Here is a 22,083-nt window from a genome sequence, read left to right on the forward strand (position 1 = left end):
ACACAGTACAAGATTATTCTTGAACGCCTAGTTATATGAAAACATTCTCAGTTTCATCATAGGAATGGATCTACCTGCACATATTATGCGAATAAATTGAATATTGAAGGTAAAAATTAAGGCCCACTTGCACGAGGATACTCGAAATGATTTAGTAAATTTTTTTTAACATTAGTCATTTTTGCATTACCAAAGTAAACTAGAGTGAGGGAACTCTTCGTTTGATCCTGAATCGCAAACATTAGGCTATGGTGACGTAAAATCATAGAAAAATAGGGCTACTTTAGGGCTGCCTGCGTTATATAAATGACGCCTAATATGAGGCGTCAAATATATTTTGACGCCTGCCAGTGACGTCGAAGCCTCGACGTTTTGTTAGAAGTTCCCTAATTATCGTGAACTGTGGCATTACGTAACCATTCTTATGCAAGTGGGCCTATGATTTATACACTTCAAGTATTTTTTATTAGTGAAATATCTGCCGTTCGGATTTTATTTCGGTTTAATGTTATACAATATGTTGCAGTTATATCCAGTTTTCAGTTTAAACCCATTTTACCAAGTAAAATCTAATAGGTACTGACTGAAAGCCTTTACTACAGCAAGTTTTATCTAGTAAAAACTATATATTTTTTACCTACACTGACTTTTTAATCCCTGACACGATTATAACTTTTTTTTACTTTAAAAAAATAAAAATTTAATTTTACTTTAAAATTCTTCTAAATACTTTTTTGTAAATAATACAAGTCGATAGACCATAGATCCCAGAGCAAGTTTATATGTATATTATTGAAGTTTAGTATATTTCTGGTCAGGCCTTAATTTCATATGTTCTTTAGATTATTAAAAAAATTGTTGTTTCTTAGTTTCTGAAAGTTTTTTTTTGAGTTGAAACCATAGTTGAAACAGTTTTGACATACGAGTAGTTGTATGACATGCGAGACAATTTAGCATAGTTTTGCATCTGCTATGTTTTATCTCCAATGTCTCGTCAGTAGTTGTTTGTACATGTAGATATAATGTACACAGCCATGTTCGTTATAATTTAATTGAATTCTAACAACAGGATGCCTCGTTAGTTCATAGGATTAAGTGCTTCCATACATGTAGAGGATACACGGTCGAAATATAAAAGCAAGTGTTCTATACAACGTGTGCATTCGAAGTACAGGTGGATTTTGAAATTTTTACAGGCAAACATGTTCTGATAGATAGATTGCGATTCAGTAGATCAATCTATCACAACTTGCTTACTTGCTTTTATACTAACATCATTACTTTATTCAAATTCAAGTTTTTATAAGCTATAGTTCGCGACAGGTATGATATGAGTCGTGCTACGGCTTGCTACGGTCGTGCGTAGCACTAAGGTCTACGAAGGTGCATAGTCGTACGGAAATGTTAAAAATATAGACGTACCTATCTGTATATGACCGTTTGTATTAAATAAGCTCTTAAGGACTAAAGTGTGTCTGTCTGTCTGCAAATTTTTCACAGCCCATCTGTTATTCAATTTTGAGGTAATTTTGTTCAGAGATAACTTGCGTCCTAGGGAGGATTTCTAAAAAATCTAAATTCACGTGGACAAAGTTGTGGTTATCATCTACTTGGTACAGAGAAAACTTGTATCCTGAAGACGGACTTATGGTACTTTTTATCCCGGAAAATCAAAGAGTCCCCACGGAATAATATTTAGCGACCTCAATCCAAGCGAACGATGTCACGGGCATCGTCTAGTAATACCTAATATAAATAAAGAAACGCTTAATGAATATCATCCTGATGAATCAATCATCATGCAATAATAATAATTAATTGGTCCATGTAGTCCCTTCATTATTTATTTCGATAATAGTAACTTGTATGAGTTGTACCTAATATTATGTATTATATGGATACCTATACCAGGCCGTCTCAGCGGAGCAATTAATTTTGATAGTTGATGAACGAGTAGGTAGATATTATACTCGTTTATAGATATAAGTATACAGGCAGTACAAAATTAACATAAATATGGTTTTAAACGGTTACACCAAAAAAAATTAGGTACTTTATAATTTATATAATTTTCACTGTTTATTATCCCTAAAAAATTATTTTGTATTAACTAAGTTACTAAGTTATAGAAATCAACCAAACGCAAAGAACTAAATTCGTCCGATACCATTCTAAACAAATAGCCTTAAAATAAAATTATGAACTTGCATAAGTCTCTCTCTACCTCTGCTTTGTATTCATCATTTCTGAGGGTCCTGATCCCCTTCCATTTCATTTCAATTTTCATTTATTGCAAGATTAATCGCATAACGACAGAAATTTTCTGGGATAATAATACGGTTGCATAATATATATGTCCGTTTGTCTATTTATCTATCTGTCAGTGAGCTGTATCTCATGACACGTTATAGGTAGTTCAGGGCTGAAATCTTCTCAGAGTGAGTATTTCTGTTGCCATTATAACATCAAATAATAAAAAAATCTAATTAAAAACATACGATGGTACGGAACCCTTGAACGGTATTTTATACAGTAAAATACGTATAAAATTGGCTAAGACTTACTCCATGCTGGCGCCGGCACGATGAGACCGGATATCATGTCGTCGGAGATGACGGGCGGCTCGCTGGGCGGCGGCGGGCACACCAGCGAGTCGATGATGTCGTCCGTGGCGGCGCGCATCACGCCAGTCAGCTCCGGCGGCTCCGTCCGTGACGACCTGTATTTATATATCGTAAATGTCAAAACTCTGAACAGATTATTGTTATTGAGGAGTTGGCGAACAAAACGAGGTACCTCATTACATTTTCACTTCTCATACCGGCTTCCCACGGTGCGTTATATTGTGGCCGGACGCAGACCAGCCCGCCTCAACGCACTATGGGAAGAGTATCGTACGTGGTAGCGCGACACGTCATCGTCGTCGCCCGAGCTTTGTGCGCGATGCGCGGCGGTCCGGTGGTCGTCGGCCATGCGTGATAATTCGCAGACTCACGCACCGTGGGAAGTGAGGTTGAAATTTATAGAGCCCACTTTGACTTTGCTAAGACTTAAGTTTCAGTTAAAATGAGACAGATGTATTTCAGCGGTATAACGCTGTCTCGTTTTAACAGTGTTTTAAGTCGGAGCAATGTCAAAGTGCGCTCTATAGATCTTAGCATCAGGGTTATGCTCCCAAAGTGGGAAGTTTAGACAGTGGCTAGTTACCACGCGTGTTACTGTTTCATTTCCTTGCAATCCAAGGGATAAGTAGAATGTTTAACTCGGGATTAAAATTTATTCATACTCGATTGGCCCATTTTGTTAAACTACCTAGTGCCTATAGTGAGATTCTGATCAAAATACTTTTTTTTAATCCAGATGTTTTGGACTAACTGCATACAAATCTGAACTGATTTCCAAACGAAACAGCCTAAAACTGTTCTAAAATTAAGTCCACTTGGTGGTTTCGTTTAAAATGGTACACGTACAATAGAGTTTAACAGCTTTAATTTTTTGCTCATCCTATAAAATTTTATTTCTTGCAGTTTTGTTTGCAGCCCCTCGATTTGTTTCCTACAACGTTTAGGAACTAATATAACAATAATGTCCTCTTAACCGATTTTCGGCCACTCGCTCCGCAGCTTAGCAAATCTCTGGTGCTGGTGCCTTATGCCTCCATTGAAATAATTGCTTGCATTATTAACAAAGATTTAATTATTAAAATCACTCCACTCTATAATTTTTAGCCCTATTTTGGTGCGCAGCGACCTGCTTGCATATTTTATTACTCGATGCTTTCAAGTAAATTCATTTTATGAAATTACTGAAAATTTGTAGGCGTCGACACAATTTTTTGATGAGTTTCACTGTAGTGAATTCCTTTATATGTAATATAATATCTAACAAGCTTTTATTAACTAATATAGATATAAAATGTAAAGGGAAAATTATACTTTTGTAGTCCTATACCGTATTCGTCAAAGTTATGACTCAAAGATAGAGTTAAGTAAATCGTTTCTAAAATAGGTAGAGATGCAGCGATTACATTAAAAACCGGTCAAGTGCGAGTCGAACTCGTCGCACACGAGTGTTCCGTACCATTGTACAAATCGTACAAAATACTTCAATGCAAGCTAATGATGTACAGCGCCCTCTACATGTTATTTAGTAATCTAATTAATTATTTAATCAAGAACACAATATTTTAATTGTTTTTGTGATGTAACCACAAATTCACAGGTTTCGGAGTTATTTCTTTACTTGTGCTATAAGACCTACCGACCTACCTGCCAAATTTCGTGATTGTAGGTCAACGGGAAGGTTATGTTTTTGTTTTCTTAACAAACACGACAGACAGACAGACAGACCGACAGCGAAGTGATCCTATATAGGTTCTTTTTTTTGGAACCCTAAAGAAGTTGCAAAGATGGAAGTTAACGCATTTTACTTTTCGCAATTTCTCAACTCAAATCCAGGAAATTCAACGTACTGTGTGGTCGCTTGCACGGTGCCATCTATTTCCGGCAATTCCGTTCACAGCGACTTGTATGCAAATCGCATAACCACACAGGCATCTGGCAGCAACTGCTCTTTACGTTTAGAATGTTCTAGTATTACAAAGTATTAATAAGTAGTATATTTTATTATTGCAAGAGAGGTTTGCGTTTGATGATAATAATCATACCTTATGGAAAGCAATAATAAGATCTAGAAAAATAAATTCTCCTTATGTAAACGTAATAGACTACAGGCCCATGTTTAAAAATGGGTGGGTCATATGAACCACCAGGTGACGTATACAGGACGATATAAGAGCATAAAATAATAAGTTTCAGCACTATGCCGTCACTTGTAAGCTGTCCAACAGAGTGCTGGTGAGAATTGAAAAGTGCAGGTAGAGTGAGTACATTTTGGTCATATATTTTTGTACGGCATTTTTACCATCGATAGATCCATGAAAAATAATAAGAAAGCGCGCAGTGCCGTAAAAAAATGGTGCGCCACAAAGTCAGTAAATGTTTTGATTTTCTGACAATTTCCGGGGTAAATTTGGTCATTTAATTCTGTACGGCACTAGTTTCATACTGTTTCAATACAGCCTCTAATCCATTATTCCGCAACGCCGTACAAAAATCATGCGACAAGGGGAAAAAATTGAGGGTAGCAACCCCCTCTCTTTCCGTGGTCCGGGGGGTGATTTGAAACAACATAAAATTAATTTATTTTGAAAGTGTTTTATGCATAGATAATATTTTTTTACATGCCGTACATTTTCGTTGGTCCAAAGGTTTGTAGGGGATGTGGATATTATATACACACCCGTTCACTTCAGTTAGACGGCATAGTGATTTTATCATATTATCAATTGTTCTCTTCAAAAATATGTTAATGCCGTACAGTATCAGATGGCCATAAAGTACTACCCTTAAAATGGTAGCGTCATTTTCATCAGCCTAAAAGATATGGTCTGCATTAAAATGTACGGCATAATTTTTTCCTAATTTATTTATCTTAATACTATTTAAAACAAGGGAAAAGCGTAGAAAATTGCTATATTTTATTAATCTATGAATATTTAAACTTTTGCAATAATTTGAAAAATTTCAGTTTTTGTATTTATCTATAATTTTTTTTAGAACAGTTTCTTTTGAACGGCAATACTATATAACAATAGTATTTTACACTATCATGTTAAAAAAAAAGTTGCCGTACAGAGTCAAATGATTTTACAGCTTTAAAAATTAAGTATACAATGAAATTAAGATAATTATTGATACACATTCAAATGAACACTAATTTTTTTACGGCATTATTTTTAATAGTACTTTTGAGTGCTAGATAATGGTTTGGAACCAAAGCCGTACTTTCTCAAATCACCCCCCGGACCACGGAAAGAGAGGGGGTTGCTACCCTCAATTTTTTCCCCTTGTCGCATGATTTTTGTACGGCGTTGCGGAATAATGGATTAGAGGCTGTATTGAAACAGTATGAAACTAGTGCCGTACAGAATTAAATGACCAAATTTACCCCGGAAATTGTCAGAAAATCAAAACATTTACTGACTTTGTGGCGCACCATTTTTTTACGGCACTGCGCGCTTTCTTATTATTTTTCATGGATCTATCGATGGTAAAAATGCCGTACAAAAATATATGACCAAAATGTACTCACTCTACCTGCACTTTTCAATTCTCACCAGCACTCTGTTGGACAGCTTACAAGTGACGGCATAGTGCTGAAACTTATTATTTTATGCTCTTATATCGTCCTGTATACGTCACCTGGTGGTTCATATGACCCACCCATTTTTAAACATGGGCCTGTAGTCTATAAGAAGGGTTAATTTTTCATACTTTAAATGCAAACTTACTCTAAGTACGCCAAATCGGGCGTTCACGTTTCAGCGTGATGAATAGACAAAAGCTATAGCAGCGGGCATAGACAAAAGATAGATAGACTTAGGCGTTTGGGACGTTTCAGTATTCGGCTGAAAGACAATGTTTTCAATTCAATTCAGTTCAATTTATTTATTTGCTGGTACAGGTCATCTTATAGGTGTGTAAATAAACAAACACCTATTAATCCAGCTGTATCACGCCAAGCTGGCATGCAAATACATCTATTCTATTTTTTTTTTCTCTTTCGTCTGGGTTTACAAAGACTAGCCAATGTCAAGTTTGTAGTTATTTGTAACAAGTTAGTTAAACTATACAAGTATGGACCCCATCTGTGCCGGCACTCACCGACATACGCATGGCACCCCCTTTATAGCGCTTTCCAGTCAATTTTAACAAAAAAAAAAAACACTGCATAAAGGCTTAGCACGCCCGCCAGCTAACACCAACACTGACGAAGTCCATCTATTCTATTCTTCTATTATACATCTTTTTGTTATATTAAAAATAGAACAGAAAGATAGAATAGAAAGAAATAGTACTTTCTATTCTATCTTTCTGTTCTATTTTTTATTACATAATGTTATTACGTGTTTACGTAACTCTAGCTTCATTTTCACGGACCAAATACTTATTTGATTTTATGATTCATGAATTGCAATGGATAGGTAAAGCAAGCGATAAATAAATTACCTACAAAGAATTTAGTAAGTAGTAGAAGTAATGGGGCAGTTGTAAACTTATCAGTTTTTGAAATAGTATAAGGTACTAAAATAAATCATTCATGGTAAAAGATAATGTTTTGTGAAGGGGACAATGGTTGATTTTTAAATGAAAGAATTTTTATCTAACCATTCAAGACCGCAGAAAATGAAAGTTATCACAATTTCGTGACAAGGCGAGGCGGAGAGAGTCTTTGTTCGCTGCAGACTTACCACAGTTAGCGTGATGTAATATAGTGGTTGGTGTAAGTACGAGACGGAGTCAGGGTCTTACAATATCAACATCGTTTATTTGATACGAGAACTCTAGGCAAAATTTACGCGACGCGACGTCAAGGGGCTCGGTGGCGGAGCTCACAATGGCCGGTGCGAGGGGATGCAGGGCGAGAGCCGCATAGCGATAGGGTTGCTAGATTAAACTCATAATATCAAGGATTTTTAAATATTTCTATCTCATGCCTACAACTTCGTTCGCGTGGATTTAGGTTTTTGAAAATCTCGTAGGAAATCTTTAATTTTCCGGAGAAAATAGTAGCCTATGTCACTCGCCAGGTTTTTTACTATATTCATGCAAAAAATTACGTTAATCCATTGCTCTGTTGCGGCCTGATTGTAGGGTAAACCAACGAACCAACAAACAAACATACTTTCGCATTTATAATAATATGGGTACTTGGGTAGTATTTTTCTAAGACTGAAAACGGGCCCCCATTTTTTGAAGCATGCTCAGAGGTGTTATTTTATCCAAAGAAGCATAGACTCCACGCTAGTATCTATGTGGGTATAGTTTGTGCCGCATGCATGTCAACTAAACACAAGCGTACGATTTCATCTTCACTTTTTATTAAGTTACGAATAAGTTTTATTATCTACTTATTTGGAGTTTTATAATATAGTAGCTACCCACCCCATCTTGTATGGATGCAATTCACTTATGAAAAAAATGAAAAGTAAATAGAGATTTTCATACAAATATACTACTTTTCCTGGCAATTACAAACACAACATAAAAAAATATTTTTAATTTATTTGTTTACTAAGTACCTACTTATATCCAGTAAACCCGACTGTGGTTTTTGTGGCACTGAATGTAGCAGAAATAATAGAAATAATAGAAATAATGCCATGTACCTACTTTCTATAAGTTTAATAAATAAAAAATAATTTATATTTTTAAAAACCATCCACTGAGACACGTCTCTATACGACATGCCTGTTGGTCAACCTATCAAGGGAACATGTAGGTCATTGCGAGCGCTTCAGTAAACTTGTCGCGGTCGAAAGGTCAGGTGTGTAAGGGCGGGAAATGCCGATGAGAGCCTGCCATAGTTCTCCTGCCATACTTTTTAAGACCTCAAAGGCAAGGTATGCAAGAAACTTCCTACTTTCTCGAGCACAACTTTGAATTCTATACGTACGATTTAAAAGTATACTCGTAAAAGTTTATTTGAATAAAAATCTTTCTATTTCTATGTATTTAATACGTAATGTATAAACTAGCGCTTGGCTGCAATCTGACGTAACCTATATTAAATTGTGAAGAGAAAACTGAAGTCGAAGGGGCAGCTTATAGTAGTCTACCTTAGACTGCATCCAGCACTTTCATATGAACGTGGCTATCTGCGAAAACACCATCAATTTCGCTTAAAGCATTAATGCCCATAATCCATCCATTGCTGCTCACAAAGTCGCCAGAAGCCCTAATTATTCATAACTAGCTCACCCAGGCTGCACCGAATTATGCGAATCGATGCTAACGAATACATGGAAAGCCCGCTGATTAATGAACAGCGGTTGAACCACCCAGCGATCGGCAAAAATACATAAAACGGTAATCACCAGTAAAAAAACTTACCTCATCATCATAACCAGCGAGAGTTCCTCTTGTAACACGCTCTCCAAATACATCATATCTAGGTCAGATACGATCGCTCCGTTAATCACCATTATTTCGTCGCCTTTGATTATACCTGGCGCAAAAATTAATTGCACAATATTATTTTTTGCATCACTGAATTGAACCAATTAGTGGAACATGAAGCGCTCCGCGATCGAATAATTTTCTACTGCCGTTTTAATAGTTAACGCAAGGTCGCTTCGGTATATAAAAGATTTTCAATTATATAATAATTTTATTCATATGATTTAACTATTCCACATATTTATAATACAATTGTTTCCCTCTGTAGGTATTACGCCAATAGTAAAACGCTTACAACTCAATCCTGGTTTGATAACTGTTTTATAACCTAATCTGATTGAGTTGCAATGCATCTTTTGGCCAAACAAAATAAACAATTGACAAATAAGGATTCGACTAAAACAAAAACACGTGTATTTTTTTTGTCAACCAATCGTTCTGGCTAATGATCATTCGGTGTAATTAAATTAGGGCAAACATTGCTTCAATGCTTCAACAAACATTACCTACTTCGGCGAATCGTTGTCGGCGTAATGAAATTCAATCTCAATGGAATTCGAAATCAACGGGTTTATAAGGATGCTGGAGAAAAGGGTAAAAGGAAGCCCCAAAGCCGCAATCCTCTGATCTTTCATAATTTTTAAAGTAGGGTCTCTGTTTAAAACTGATTACTTTGAAAATTATTTTGTGTTTGTTTGTTTATCCCTTAAGTGTTAACTATGGTTTAAGTCTGAGTAAAGTTAAAAAGTCAAAGTATGCTCTGTAGATTTCAGGCTAAGTCTTATTACACAGTTTCTTACCGTTCTGCATAGCAACGCTCTTGTCCTCAACACGGCTCACGTAGCAGCAGAGTTCGTCCTGTCGTTCCGCGTTTTCGATCAGTTCAGCTTCTACACTGAAACCCCACATCTGTTCCAGGGTATTTCGTTGCAGTTCTACTTGGTATAAAATTTTGGCGCATACTTCCACTACCTCGTGTGTGTGCAACTATGAACAAATTAATTTTACTGTAGCTACAAGTTAGCTTTTCAAATGCATATCGCATGTACTCGTATTTAAATTGGATACATACTGTAAACAGTAAAGACGCATAACGCCAAAAATGTAAAAGCTTGATTGGTATTCTGCGTAAGTAATCTTTCATTATCACCAAATGCTATAATTTTAATTTTTGGATTTTACGTCTTTGGCTCTGTGCGTCTAAACGATTTATAAAAAAATATATAAGTATTATCTGTGTCAAGTTACAGTTAATCCAGTGACTAATCATTATTAACTGGAATCTTTAAGGAAAATTAGTCTACAGCGAAAGTAAAATTTTTGATTTGACTCTTTCCTGAGTCAATTTAATAAAAGAATCTTCCAATTTCCTTCATTTTCCTTGTTTCACAAAAGCCTTTTACTAGGTTTACGACGGGCGTAGCGCAAAATGAAGGAATCTAAATTCAAAAGCTTGTTGTTCTTATATTTGGGGCGGGTGTGGAGAGTGATTGATACGCCGAGGCATGGCCTAGTATGAAATTGGCGTTTGCATCAAAGTATGGTCTGTCAGACCCTTTTCATCCAAAATATCAGTATCACTCAATGCAATAAGTTTCGTTTAGAATCCAGATGTTTCATACTTTAAGATCAAGTACTTGTTGGTTTAGGTAGGCACATTTTTAAAATTGATAAAAATCGTTGTAAGCGAATGGACTGAATTATTTTTATTAACCTCTGTTACAGCTTAAACGCCCACGAAAAACAATTTTATACCTACTGAAAGTTCCTGACATACCTACCTACCTGTCTACTGAATAAAAATCTAATTATGGCCAAAACCAATTTAGTGAGCATTCATCAAATTAAAATGCAATTTATTTTCGGGAATTCATTTGTTTTAAGCTTTTGGCAGTGGTTTGAAATTTGTTTACTACCTAATAAAATACTACCCAGAATTTAATGAAAAAGATGCTAGAGAAAAATGAAATTATAAAACGTAACAAAAAATAAGTTGGAAATAAAATAAAAAAATCTTATTTGTATAAAATATAAAAATCTTAACTAAAGATATTTATCCCATAATCTTATCTTGAAAAGACTATGGCGAGTGATTGATACACAAACTTATGGCTTATAAAATTGGCGTTTGGATTAAAGTACGTACCAACTGTCAGACCCTTATCACTCAAAACTCCACCGCATTGCGTTTCATCCAAAATGTTACATATTTTAAATCGTATGTATTACGTGTTGGTTTGTGTATTTTATTTCATCAAAAAAAATTATCATAAAACTGCTAACAATAAAACAAATAGTTGCAAACTTAGCTTAATGCAGTACATTGGAAATAATATCCAATACTAATTTTTGGCATCCTCCATACTAACAATCTCTCAATAATGCACCACCTTCACTCTAGAGTAGGTACATCAAAACGAGTAAGTTACCATAAAAGTACATTTATACATACTAATCGATGACCGCTCTGTTGTTATAGTTTATTTTATATAGGTACATTATTGTAAAATTCATCACAATCAATTGTATGGAAGTCGAGCTAAATAAACCTGGTAAAAAAATTAAAAAATCTTGTATGAACTTACGTATGTCTCAATGAGGTCACTTCTGTGCGGTACAAAGTAATTATGGTCTTCCATATCCCGGCGTTTCTTAACTCGCACGAAGTGTTCTAGAGGGTTAAGAGAGCGTCGTGCGCAAGCAGCCGCAAGGAATTCTTCAACCGACATCCCTTCACGAACGCCCACCGTCGCAGTGGTACCTTCGGGTAACGAAACCCTTACCGCCGCTTCGCCTTCTTCGCGCGACATCTGTTCCGTTAAAATAGAAAACAAAAGCTTACATAAAAAGAAACCTCTCAGTCCATATTTTAAAGAAAGAAACGAAACAAAAGTTCCTTAATAGACAAAAGGACTTTATAACGGAACGCCATACATTCATGTATTATAAAGCAGCTGAAATATTACCTCGAGTGAAATTGTTTTCAGATTTTTTCAAGTGTATGGACTTGAGGATTCTGTTTTAGTACCTACATAACATACTTATTTGTATGCAAGTTAGCATGTTAACTTTGTTGATCGTTACATTTTTCATTTCATGAATTACACTCTTATTATTAAAATACATATAAATTTTACTCGCTTCAAACAATCTGTGTTGAGGTCGCGGTACATAATACAAAATAATGACGAGGTAAAAGAGCGTGTATTAAACGGCAGTTTTACTTAGGAAGGTCGCAAATAAAAGTATTGCATAACTATTTGTGAGTTGTGACGTAACTTTAACTAGTTTTTAAAGAGGCCATGCCGTAACTGAAAAAGATATTTTCGTTTTATCAGAGTATACACGCGTGCTTCCTATAACATGTCGAAATAAATAATTACTGTTGTTTTGTAAAGCCAACGCTATTAATGTATTAATTGTATAATTTTTAGTATTTCTCTTCATTTCACTGACAATAATTGTAGGACTTATTTACAAAAGTCATCTTTTAGTTAGTATTCAAAGCGTACAGTATATTATAGTATACCTAAATAGTTCCTGTACAAAATTTCATACTTCTAGATCCGCCGGTTAGTTATGTTTCAGTAAGTCAGTATTTTACTTAGTAGATGTAGAAAGACAAAACAAAGCGTTTAACTGACTAATTAGTTTAGTTTGGCATTAACTAGTTACTTGGTACTTTAAAGTTTTTAAGCCGCTTCCATATAATATCGACCACCTTAGGTCTCATCTATTTGGCGGCTATATTATTATCGCGCTACTTCGATAAATTATGTAGGGTAGTAACTGTGCAGTCATATTTTGTAGCCTAAGTGTGGTAGAAGTTTTTTTTTATAGCTACGATAGCCGTGAAATAAGAGCTACTTTACGTGCAAATGTATTGAAAAAGGAAGGTACAACTCTACGTATAACGTTGTTCCTAAAAATAATCATAATAATAAACTTCAATTAACTGTATTTTTTCTAGCTCGTAAAACCGTTTACTACGTAGGTATATGATAATAAAAAATCTTGGCGAGACTTAATTTAGGCCACGAAGTAACTTTACTCTGTTTGCTGTGGAACAATTTACCATTTTACTTAATAGAGCTGTGCTTGTAATTTGTTCTGGTAACAAGGGCGAAATGTCTAATGACAGGCAGTCGACGGCTGCGGGTAACAGAGTAATAGACGCTTTTCGTGACGCCGTATATTAGGAGTTCCCGTAATATTAGGTAGCACGCTACCTCGGCATTTCGGAGCCAGAGTGCCGCCTAAGCTTAACGAACATTTTCAAAGCGAGACTTGCTTTCTAATTTATGTGGTATTTTTTGCTTTGAAGTGCTTAATATACTTGAATGTATGTAGAGCCTATATAAATTATAGCAATATAAACGGTGCATATATTTTGTTCTGCTTATTTTAAGATTTCTGCTGAGGCCTACCTATGTAATACAACAATTGCAACGTAGAGGTCTACGAAGACTGTAGTTTCAAGAATTATATGTAGAAATTTAAAAATCGCAACATACCTACCTACACCAGATACAAAACTAAAAAATAATTGCATTAAAATTGCAACTGTGCTTTATTATTAAACTGAAAAGCATTAAGTGCATAAGTATAGTACCTACCTACATACCTATTTAGAACATCGCTGGTAAATCAAAAAATTGCTACGGATTTATGCAACCTTGTTAATGCATTTTATTTAAAATAGATGCATCATTAAAGTGCTTTCAGTATTTTATTAAATTGCAATGCTTAACTGGAAATAAGAGCTTTTAGTGCGTATTTAAAATTTGTAATAATTATTTATTACTATATTTAAGCTATAAATGAAAATGATTTCTTTGAATATTTTCATATGATTTTATTGATATTCAAAAAAGAATACTTGCTCTAAATGAAATACAGCCAATGTTTTTTTTTAAAGTAATAAAACCTATTTTTCATTATATATTTCGGTTTTTCATCTAATTGGGTACCTACGGTACCAGAGGAGTCGTATTTGCCTTTGTACTCGTAATTCAATTTCTCACAATGATAGATGATGCTTTCGTTCTTATACGAGTCCTTCAGTATTTGATGAAATATATTATAGAGTATTTTAGAATAATATATATTTGATCGGAACCGGCTTTTGTAAACGTTGCTGCGATTTAAAACATGAAAGGATAGAGTTTAAAACATTATAAATGAATCAAAGTATCGTACTTATTGAAGTATAAACTGTACGATGAAAAATTTAACTGAGAACATTCAGGAATATTATTTCCGAATATAATATTAACTGTTAATAAAACGATCTTTCACAAAGCTCTAGAAAAAAAAATGCATTCACATCAATTTCTGAGTTATTCAGTAAGTGTCTGTTTCACAACCTCCATATAAACTTTATCTATTGAATGCATTTGTCATTATGACAGTTTTTGTATTGCGAATCTGTCAAATTATCTTAATCTGTTACATAATGTTTATCTGGCGGTCGTATAAAATGCTCTAAATAAAGTAAAAGTAGTACCAACCTGCATGGAGCGTCGACTAGAGCCCGAATTGGATCTAGATAGATTGGGTGCTCTACGTTTAGTGGCTCCTCTACCAGCCAGCAAGTTGTTTAGCAAGGAGGGTGAACGGGCGCAGATGAACGCGTGGAACGAAGACACCGTGAACACGCCCAGTTTGTTGAGAGTGCTCTTTGTGCCCCGCGATACATGTGTTAGCAACGACTGAAACAACGCTGTAACTTAATATTGTACTATACGACCTTTGCATCAATGTGATTCCGGCGAAAACTACTTTTGACGGTCGCAAATAACAAACGGTTATCTACTAAATACTTTTCAAGGAGAGTGTTTCTAACGCAAAAATAAAACAACGCTATTTTGTTTACAATACTCAATTCATGGTTACAGGTAACAGGTAACTTTCTCCCTAAATAGAGGTAGGTACTACGTAGCCTTTATCTAATAATAACTACTTCGTACAAAAAATAAGTAAATATTTAGTCAATAATTGTATCGATTTACTGAAATGTTATTTTCTTCAATACTTAATTATACATATAAATATTGACATCAAATATATCTTGAAACAAAAAATATATAATATGTATATGTAGAATTATGAGATGTCTTTAAAACAAGCGATAAAATATCGGAAAATAATAAGTATTGAGAAAAATAATCCTATGATAGAATCCTAGTGAGAATAAGGAATTCTAAGTGCAATAATGCAAAAAAGTTAATTCCACCGAAATTGTAATGTTCTTTATCTATTTCTGTTACTTATTGTAACTGTCTAAATTGTTACAACATTATAGGTATAATTAATCGTAAAAGGCTTTGATAGATCATCATGATCATGATGAATAATACGGTGATATTACGCTTGAAATGTTCCGAAGTAGTCATTTCTAATTTCAAAATAATAAATAACTTATAAACATGATTTAAATGTTGAGATGTTAAATTGGTCCGTTCTGAGAATCTCAACACAATGTGTGTGCTGTAGAAATAATACTTGTATAACTTTCAAATACAATGAGATAGAATGTAGACACATCAATACAACATAAAATAGCCATTTTCATTTCAATTGTTCGAAGAAAATTCATAGAGGCATGACATGGGTTGCCGTAACATACCCACTTGCAGGACCGGTCAACGGATCTATCAATTTGGACACTGAGAAGTCGACAAATATCACTTTTCTGTCAACTTAACTCATAACCATCCATTTCATGATATTTTTAGGATGGACGTTATTACTTTATTCACGAACACAATCCAATTTTCTTATCATTATTATTTTTGTAATTGTATGTAGAGTAACTGTGCCTGTTATTATTTTAATTTTTAAAGGACGTATTAGTATAACTGTACTTTATCATTTGATTTAGTATTTCATTTCTAAAGGAAGTTAAATACTTAGCTTGAAAGCTTTATACTTTTAAAATAAACTAAAATGCGGTTAAGTCATTAGCTTGAACTTCATACTTTACTTTAATCTTAGTTTCCCTGGTAGGTAATCCAACTATTCGAACTTGTAAGTTGTAAAGAATGCAGAATCCATACTTTATCCATCCTAATATTATAAACAACGAAGTGATCGTAAGGGTTCCGTTTTTCCTTTTGAGGTACGGAACTCTAAAAATAAATTGTGTCTGTCTGTCCGTTTGCTTTTCATCTCCATCTGCTAGACCGTTTTTAACAATACCTACAGAGATAGCTTGCATCCCGGAGACGGATGTAGGTAACTTTTTATCCTGGAAAATCAAAGAATTAAAACCTAAATCCAAATAAATAAAGTCGTGAGCATCATGCAGTTTAATATTATAAGACATTGATCGCGGGGAGTTTATCTTGAGAACATAAGCTGCTGGGAAAAAAGGAATAGTGTTCTTACCTTAGGATTCGGTAGCTCGCCGCTTTGAAGGCTCGCCATGTAGCATCGAAGGCGGAATTGTTCGCAGTGTAATCTCTCGAGATTTTCCTCCCATTGCAACATCTGTACAGCCAACTGTGCTCTTGTTTCAGGGTCTGAGACTACGGATTGCTGCAAGTCGGCCATATGTTTCAACTTGTGATCCTGTTAGATGAAAATATTTGATTTTTCAACAACTCGTCTTTCTTTTTGAAACCCTACGATCGCATAAAAGTAAAACAGGAACTTGATTTTATTGCAACGTAAAAAGAAGTAGTAATTTCTTATCGTTTTATTTTTTATATATTTACAAACACATAATTCTTAAAGTAAAAAGTAAATAGATCTCGCGAAGTCATTTACCAAATGTTCCAAGAAAAACATTACTCAGTGAGCAGTAAATGGCAAAGCTTTTTTCCCAAGTGTTGTACGTATATAATATACTATATATATAATATAACTCACTATAATCGTTCTTATATTAATGATCTAGAGTATCTCTAATTTTGTCAGTTACACTAAAATTTATGATAGTAGGGCCCTTATTCCGTACGAGTATATCATATCGTAAAAGATAACTGTACCTTCGAGACTTTTAATATTTTTCAATGTCTACATACTTTGTCAAGAAGCTTTATAGTTTATCACTTTATTTTAGATGTTAATCTTGGAACTTCATTATTCGAATACGTAGATAGCTAATTTCGTTACAATACTCTAATCTTGTTGTCTTAAATAACATTTGTGAAGATTAGTGCCAACATAACATGTTGAACAAAAAGGGAATAGACTAGAAAGTGTTCTGTTAAAGACTTTCGCCTATTCATTACTGATAGCGCGGGATAGAAAAAAATATTGGAACCATATTTTTTTCTAATTTAGATAGATGGTATGTGAAACGTCATAGTGGCGGTTAAAGATAACATAATATGACACAATTTGAAGACAAGCGCGGTCCACAAACTGTTACAGGGCATGAAGTATGTCATGAATATTAATAAGCGCACGCCACCTGCCTGCGATCACTGCCCGCGATTCCGTAGCGTACCGTAACTACACGTATCAACACGGTGGATTCATCAATCAAAGAGATTATTCTCATCATGGGTTTTGTGAAAAAACATTTTGACAAATTTTGGATTTATATGTATAGGGCGTTTTTTTATACAAACTAGCCCATGACTACAATCCTGCTGCAATCTCAAAGTGATGATGCAGTCTAAGATTAAAGCAGGGTAGCAATGAAGGGGGCAGTTTTTATTAAATCCATAACCCTTTGGTTTCTGCACAGCATCAAACCAAAACACTAAATCGATTACTAGCCACGTGGTAACTAGCCACGGCCGAAGCCTCCCATCAGACTAGGCTAGAGGAAATTTTGAAATTATAAAATTCCAAATTTCTCGTGCCGGGAATCGAACCCAGGACCTCCTACTGATAAGACCATGTAGCGCTCACCACTCATCGTTCTGACCTCTGGTTTTCAAAAGTTGGTAAAAAATACACCTACACTTTATTATTTTGATTTAAAGCAGCGGCGTTAGATTGGTTTCAAAGTCAATTAGCACACCGGACGTAAATCATAATATTATTCAATTTAGATCTTATTTAAATTCAATTCGCGTGGCAGGGATTCCTGAAATTTAAGCATATATTTACTTTCAGTAAACATGTAATGATCAGACCGTGTGGTAGAGGCTTTGATGCGAGTTGCGGTCGGACAATGCGGGTCAGAAATTGCCTCGATTTGCACGGGGAACGCCCTAGACCGCATGCCAGTGCCACAAACTAGAAGCGTTTGCAAACTACTACTTCACAGTTGCAATCAATGATAAGAAATCACAGAAAATACTTACGAACCTACTTATATTATAATAAATAAAGTAGATATTATCGATGCAAAATCATACTACAAAAAGATCATTAAAAAAACTTACGAAACAATAGGCAAGTTTTACGATCCTGATACAACTGATATAATTGTGTATATCAAACAATTAACTTTTGTACAATGCTACGAGTAACAATCTTAAGAGATTATTGAAAATTTGGTTAATAATACGAAAGAATCGTATTATTAACCACCTGCCACTGAATAATTAAAATATCTGTGATAATTAAGCTCGAAAGAAGAAACAAAATCTGTGTACACAGTGCTTCACTATATTTTATACATACATACTGGTCTTATTATCGAGCACTGTAGAAGTCATTATTTATTCAAAAATGACTCTTTTAACAATGGTATTAAATGCAAAATTGAGAAAGAATCGATAATCTAAGAATCAAAGAATACTTCCATAATACTTCTGTAGGTTTAAGCCGATGCGACGGGCGGTGATGGATGTGCCTTACTATATTTTTATCTTAGCACTATATCCAGTACCTTTTGACTGTACTGCAGTGAACCACAACCGCTTAACGCATACCTATTGTAAAGTCACTGCGTTCAGAAACTGGGTCTTTGCGGACTTTTCTAAAAATTAATTGGATAGCTTTTGTTATTAAAAAAATGTTGCACTCACGGATTCTATAGCTTTCTCGAGGCGGTAAATTTCTTCTTGAAGTAGGTGAAGCGTTCCCGTTTTCCCGCGGTGACGAGCAAATGCCGCAGCGCATGCACTATGTATGCTATTCACCCAGTTTTCGAGCTCCACCTAAGGCACAATAGGTTGAGTGTTGTAAAATTGATTTCACTATCATATTACAGAAGAAATAACAATGTATCACATACCTGACATGGGGCTTGAAAGAGATATGCATCGCCAAAGGCCGTACTCAAACAGAATATGTGATCGCGTTTAGGGTGTTCCGGTATTGGTTGCATGATGGCTCCATCAACTATAATGAGGTGTTTTGGTGCGGCTTCTACTGAACGACCCTCTCGAGAGTCACAAGGGTAGAACAGTAGTGTAGTGCCCTTGAGGCACACCCAGTAGCCTTTCCATCCACGTTTGCGAGCTAGCTCAATCTGGTGCTTCTTGCGAAGTAGCCACTTCTTCACACTCAAAAATCTGTATAAAATGCAGTGCAAGATTATTAATTATCTATCTATATTTGTATATGTAAAGATATAGAGCTAGTGCAGAGCCTAAAACAATTTTCTTTTGTTTGTCTGTTCCTAACTAAATATGTCACGTTAAAAATACTTGATGGATATGAATGCAATTTACATAATATACCTAAATATTATAATCCTTTCATAATATTATTTGTATTAAATTTCGATAATTTGTTTATTGTGAAAACCTTTTCAAGTTTTAACAACGTTTTGCTTGTAAGTAGGTATTATTGGGAGAAAGAAGTTATTTTTAAAACCGCACAAAAAAGGATTTCCTTTCAAAAGAACTTAACTCAAAAGTATTCAGACGTTACGGATAAAAGTCATCGAAGAGGGCACATCCTGTCTTCTAACTTGTGCTTTACGTTTTCACAGCGTCTTTGAATAGGTCACGGCTAAGATTTCCCTCCGGTCATTTGGGATTCATGGGACAGGAATTGTAGCCTTAAGGAATATAAAGGACGCTGTAGGCTCTAGGAAACTCGTCAACTTTCTACGGCATCACTTTTCTTTGTTTTCCTTTTCCAACCTCCTTGCCTCCACAATAATTTTAAGCCTTAAGAAAGACAGGTGCTTTTATTACACCTTTGTTTATCTTCGCGGAAGCGTGAATGTACAAAGCACTGTAAGGTTGAATGGATATTTATTTCCCAATATTATGGGCGTCTTTTTCTGAGACAAAATAAGAGGACAAATAAAGAAGTTGACTATCAGATTTTCATTGATAGAATGAGTAACGACCATTTATTATTTTTAATAGCACTTATTTATTGAAAGCTCCAAAATTGAAAGTAACGTTGAAATAGAAGATAAGTTATTTCTTCAGAATTGGAAACGGAATCATTTTATTTTGCATTAATATTCGCTTTTTATCTGTTAAAAAAATGTTTTGTTTAAAATGAATTTTCTTCACTACAAATTGTTCCGATTTGCTATCATGGGAAATTTAAAACTACAACTGAAATAGCTAACATTATACTATAGGTTAATATGGTATTATGATTTATTTATGTGACCCAATCTACGTTGTTTTATGTATTCTCATAAGTATATAGAAACTCATATTAACAACTATTATACAAACTGTTTCAACAGATTTTTTGATCCCTAGCTCGATTTTTATACGAGAGTCAAATTACTATAGTAACTATGCTTTGTATATACAGAGTGATAACACAATAATGCCGATACTGGAGATACAATGCATTCTTTTTATAATATAGAGAATGAGAATCGAGAGTTCAATTTAAAGGCTCCACCCTATTGCGTACGGTCTTGAATACTTGAAAGCGATCAAAAAACTTAAAATTAGTCACTATGAGTTTTGCAGTCAGATGTGCCATCAGAGTATGCGAGTATGCGAAACTTTGATAACTCTGTAGTGGAAATTGCGGACAGAATATTCTGATGAAGGTTCTGTTGCCATTGAATCACATATGTCTCTGTGGATTTCATCCAACGGGTTACAATGTTAAGGGGCTTATTAACTTTGGTCACCTTCAACTACAGTATGTTTCATTGTAAATGTAAACTTCTATGGACTTTGATCCAGTACAATTTTTATATGTACTTAGGTATTATAATTGTAACAATGTATTATGATTGTGATTTGTGATTTGAAATTTTATTGTACACTAAAAATTAAATATATTGAACCACATTGAGCGTGCCGTACTAACCTATATAAGTTTAAATTATTATGATCACACAATGCTGATTAAATTGTGATAATCTCACAATACTGATTTTAACCCCAATCTGCCAATACCAAAAGTATGCTAATACGAAAAAAAAATTGATTGATTGATGAATGCCATGCATAATTACTGCCACCTAAACAGCTTGGAATACTCTCCAACAAGTATTTTTATGAGAAGAAATGAAGAGTTTACGAATTGATTTAATTTTAAAATAAAAACGAAACACGAGAACATTACTTGAAGTGAAAAGATCCTCAAGTTGGTTCGGAACTAATGAGGCAGCCGCAACGATAAGCAACAAATCATTTGTTTCAAGGCAGCCCATAATATGAATTGTTGTGGGAGCAAAAAAAGTCCTGAAGCGGAGACCGCCACAAGTAAGCGTAGAGCAGGGTGTCTTCCAGCTCGAAGAACCGAAGATATAAAAAGGATGACGGGAAGTGGCTGAATGAGAAAGGCTGAGGACTGGATGTAACGGTTCTCATTAGAGACGACTTTGGTCAAACAAGATACATCCAGTTTAAATTGATGGTAATTACTATTTTGCTTACCCAGCTTTCCTAACAGCACCAGTGCAGTTAAAGGAGGCAGCCGCGGCCCCAGTCTGCTTGCCTTTGTACGGGGAGTTCATTGCACTCTCACCCGGATCCTCTTCATCAGACACCGCCGTGGTCAGCGACATGCGATCATCGTCGGATATCTGCACAGATACAAGTTTGACTATTTAACTCTTACATAATACTTGGTTGCTTCGATCTAGCTCTAGCTCATCATGATCGGTAAAATGAGGGAATCGAGTCTTAAAGTTTGTAGATTTGTAATCTGCTAAATAACACTAAACAAAATACTTTTTCAATCTTAAAATAATTAGGACGCCCGATAAAAGGCATTTTGG

The 22,083-nt window shown here is 34.9% G+C and overlaps 1 protein-coding gene across 26 annotated transcripts in view; it reads right to left on the reverse strand.

Moving 5' to 3' along the window:
• The window catches only part of LOC123866996, a 128,097-nt gene that overhangs the window by 20,362 nt on the left and 85,652 nt on the right, over positions 1–22,083 (reverse strand). For all 26 annotated transcript variants that reach the window (XM_045908802.1, XM_045908801.1, XM_045908812.1 and 23 more), the window contains 9 exons: positions 21,740–21,888; positions 19,162–19,441; positions 18,953–19,084; positions 16,410–16,592; positions 14,531–14,731; positions 11,606–11,830; positions 9,821–10,007; positions 8,955–9,069; positions 2,565–2,719 (listed from right to left, as the gene is read on the reverse strand). In XM_045908802.1, coding sequence (XP_045764758.1) covers positions 2,565–2,719; positions 8,955–9,069; positions 9,821–10,007; positions 11,606–11,830; positions 14,531–14,731; positions 16,410–16,592; positions 18,953–19,084; positions 19,162–19,441; positions 21,740–21,888 — 1,627 coding nt within the window. The remainder of the gene's footprint in view (positions 1–2,564; positions 2,720–8,954; positions 9,070–9,820; positions 10,008–11,605; positions 11,831–14,530; positions 14,732–16,409; positions 16,593–18,952; positions 19,085–19,161; positions 19,442–21,739; positions 21,889–22,083) is intronic.

Source organism: Maniola jurtina, chromosome 7 (assembly GCF_905333055.1).
Source record: "Maniola jurtina chromosome 7, ilManJurt1.1, whole genome shotgun sequence".
NCBI classification, from domain to species: Eukaryota; Metazoa; Arthropoda; class Insecta; order Lepidoptera; family Nymphalidae; genus Maniola; species Maniola jurtina.